Raw genomic sequence first — 3,039 nt, 5'->3', positions numbered from 1 at the left:
AGATACCGACTGGTTTTCATGAGGTAAATGGTGGTCACACCAGATACTGACTGGTTTTCATGAGGTAAATGGTGGTCACACCAGATACTGACTGGTTTTCATGAGGTAAATGGTGGTCACACCAGATACTGACTGGTTTTCATGAGGTAAATGGTGGTCACACCAGATACTGACTGGTTTTCATGAGGTAAATGGTGGTCAGACCAGATACTGACTGGTTTTCATGAGGTAAATGGTGGTCATACCAGATACGGACTGGTTTTCATGAGGTAAATGGTGGTCACACCAGATACTGACTGGTTTTCATGAGGTAAATGGTGGTCACACCAGATACCGACTGGTTTTCATGAGGTAAATGGTGGTCACACCAGATACTGACTGGTTTTCATGAGGTAAATGGTGGTCACACCAGATACTGACTGGTTTTCATGAGGTAAATGGTGATCACATCAGATACTGACTGGTTTTCATGAGGTAAATACTTATTTCCCTTGTTACATTTTTTTTAAATTCGCATCCGCTACAAGACCATGGTGCTTGCCTATGGAGCTGTGAGGGGAACGGCACCTCCGTACCTTCAGGCTCTGATCAGGCCCTACACCCAAACAAGGGCACTGCGTTCATCCACCACTGGCCTGCTGGCCCCCTACCTCTGAGGAAGCACAGTTCCCGCTCAGCCCAGTCAAAACTGTTCGCTGCTCTGGCACCCCAATGGTGGAACAAGCTCCCTCACGACACCAGGACAGCGGAGTCAATCACCACCTTCCGAGACACCTGAAACCCCACCTCTTTAAGGAATACCTAGGATAGGATAAAGTAATCCTTCTAACCCCCCCCTTAAAAGATTTAGATGCACTATTGTAAAGTGGTTGTTCCACTGGATATCATAAGGTGAATGCACCATTTTGTAAGTCGCTCTGGATAAGAGCGTCTGCTAAATGACTTAAATGTAAATGTAAATGTAAAATGCAAATCCATTTATAACATTTTTGACATGCGTTTTTCTGGATTGTTTTGTTGTTATTCTGTCTCTCACTGCTCAAATAAACCTACCATTAAAATTATAGACTGATCATTTCTTTACCAGTGGACAAACGTACAAAATCAGCAGGGGATCAAATACTTTTTCCCCCTCACTGTCGCTACAGTTGTTGCCGTGGAGACAGAACACACGGACTAGAAGGCCAGGAAGTGATTAGCAGCTCTTTTGTGTCATCATACGACTGAGAAAGTTGAGAAAAAGAGGATTATGTTTTGGAGTTGAAGGATGGGATAAAACTACGCTATTGGCCACAATGAACACATCGAAGATTCTGAATCCATCCAGCGAGAGATACCAAAACCAACCCTCTCACATACCCACCCAGAACCCACCCAGAACCCACCCAGAACCCACCCAGGACCCACCCAGGACCCACCCAGGACCCACCCAGAACCCACCCAGGACCCACCCAGAACCCACCCAGGACCCACCCAGGACCCACCCAGAAACCACCCAGGACCCACCCAGAACCCACCCAGAACCCACCCAGGACCCACCCAGGACCCACCCAGAACCCACCCAGGACCCACCCAGGACCCACCCAGAACCCACCCAGGACCCACCCAGAACCCACCCAGGACCCACCCAGGACCCACCCAAAACCCACCCAGGACCCACCCAGGACCCACCCAGAACCCACCCAGGACCCACCCAGGACCCATCCAGGACCCACCCAGGACCCACCCAGGACCCACCCAGAACCCACCCAGGACCCATCCAGGACCCACCCAGAACCCACCCAGGACCCACCCAGAACCCACCCAGAACCCACCCAGAACCCACCCAGGACCGTCTCACATACCCACCCAGAACCCACCCAGAACCCACCCAGGACCCACCAAGAACCCACCCAGAACCCACCCAGGACCCACCCAGGACCCACCCAGGACCGTCTCACATACCCACCCAGAACCCACCCAGGACCCACCCAGGACCCACCCAGAACCCACCCAGGACCCACCCAGGACCCACCCAGAACCCACCCAGGACCCACCCAGGACCCACCCAGAACCCAGCCAGAACCCACCCAGGACCGTCTCACATACCCACCCAGAACCCACCCAGAACCCACCCTGGACCCACCCAGAACCCACCCAGAACCCACCCAGGACCCACCCAGCCCATTCCCATTTGGGCGTTCAACCCTCCACACCACCATGACTAATTACAGACATGGAAGCTTGGTGCTTGGCTTTAAAAATGACAATACTGTCAAAGCAGTCAACTCCCAACATAAACTTCTTCTACCCAGAAAAACAGAAACGTGTTGAAACTTCAGCCTTTAATAATAAGTTACACTGTATAATGAAGTCTCTGGTGAGAGATTTTGGTTGTGGGTACTCGATGACAGTGTGTGTGATTTTTAGTTTTTTAAAGCTATAGGCGTTTAAACACAGCATTGGCTACGTGTCTGGTGATGCCTTCCTGTGTAACCCAAAACCCAGACCTCGACCGGCCCCATAATGTTGGCAAGGCTCTCAAATCATCCTCATTCTAGGTGGCATGTCTTCACGGAGGAATACACAAGTCTGGCGTGACAAATGGCACCCTTATTCCCTATGTAGTGAACTAGGTTTTTTTACATTTTTATTTTTTTACCAGGGCCCCATAGGGAATAGGGTGCCATTTGGGACGCAAATCCTCATCATACAGCCTGTCATTTCAGAGCTTGGTTTCACAACACCACCAGGAGGCTCATGTCATCATGATACTTGTGGTGTGATACAATTATCTCACCTTCTGAAGCAGCAGTCTGAGGGTTCTGAGGGCCGTCCTAGAGGCCCCTTCTCTGGGCCCAGAGGGCCGTCCTAGAGGCCCCTTCTCTGGGCCCTGAGGGCCGTCCTAGAGGCCCCTTCTCTGGGCTCTGAGGGCCGTCCTAGAGGCCCCTTCTCTGGGCCCTGAGGGCCGTCCTAGAGGCCCCTTCTCTGGGCCCTGAGGGCCGTCCTAGAGGCCCCTTCTCTGGGCCCTGAGGGCCGTCCTAGAGGCCCCTTCTCTGG

The 3,039-nt window shown here is 52.1% G+C and overlaps 1 protein-coding gene across 1 annotated transcript; it reads left to right on the top strand.

The window, feature by feature from the left end:
• The first annotated feature begins 1,295 nt into the window (after positions 1-1,295).
• On the top strand, positions 1,296-2,207 carry LOC123730505 (early nodulin-75-like). Its single transcript, XM_045707452.1, has one exon. The coding sequence runs from the start codon at positions 1,296-1,298 to the stop codon at positions 2,205-2,207; it is 912 nt and encodes a 303-aa protein (XP_045563408.1).
• The last annotated feature ends 832 nt before the right edge of the window (positions 2,208-3,039 follow it).

Source organism: Salmo salar, chromosome ssa25 (assembly GCF_905237065.1).
Source record: "Salmo salar chromosome ssa25, Ssal_v3.1, whole genome shotgun sequence".
NCBI classification, from domain to species: Eukaryota; Metazoa; Chordata; class Actinopteri; order Salmoniformes; family Salmonidae; genus Salmo; species Salmo salar.
This window is presented reverse-complemented; position numbering and strand designations above follow the sequence as displayed.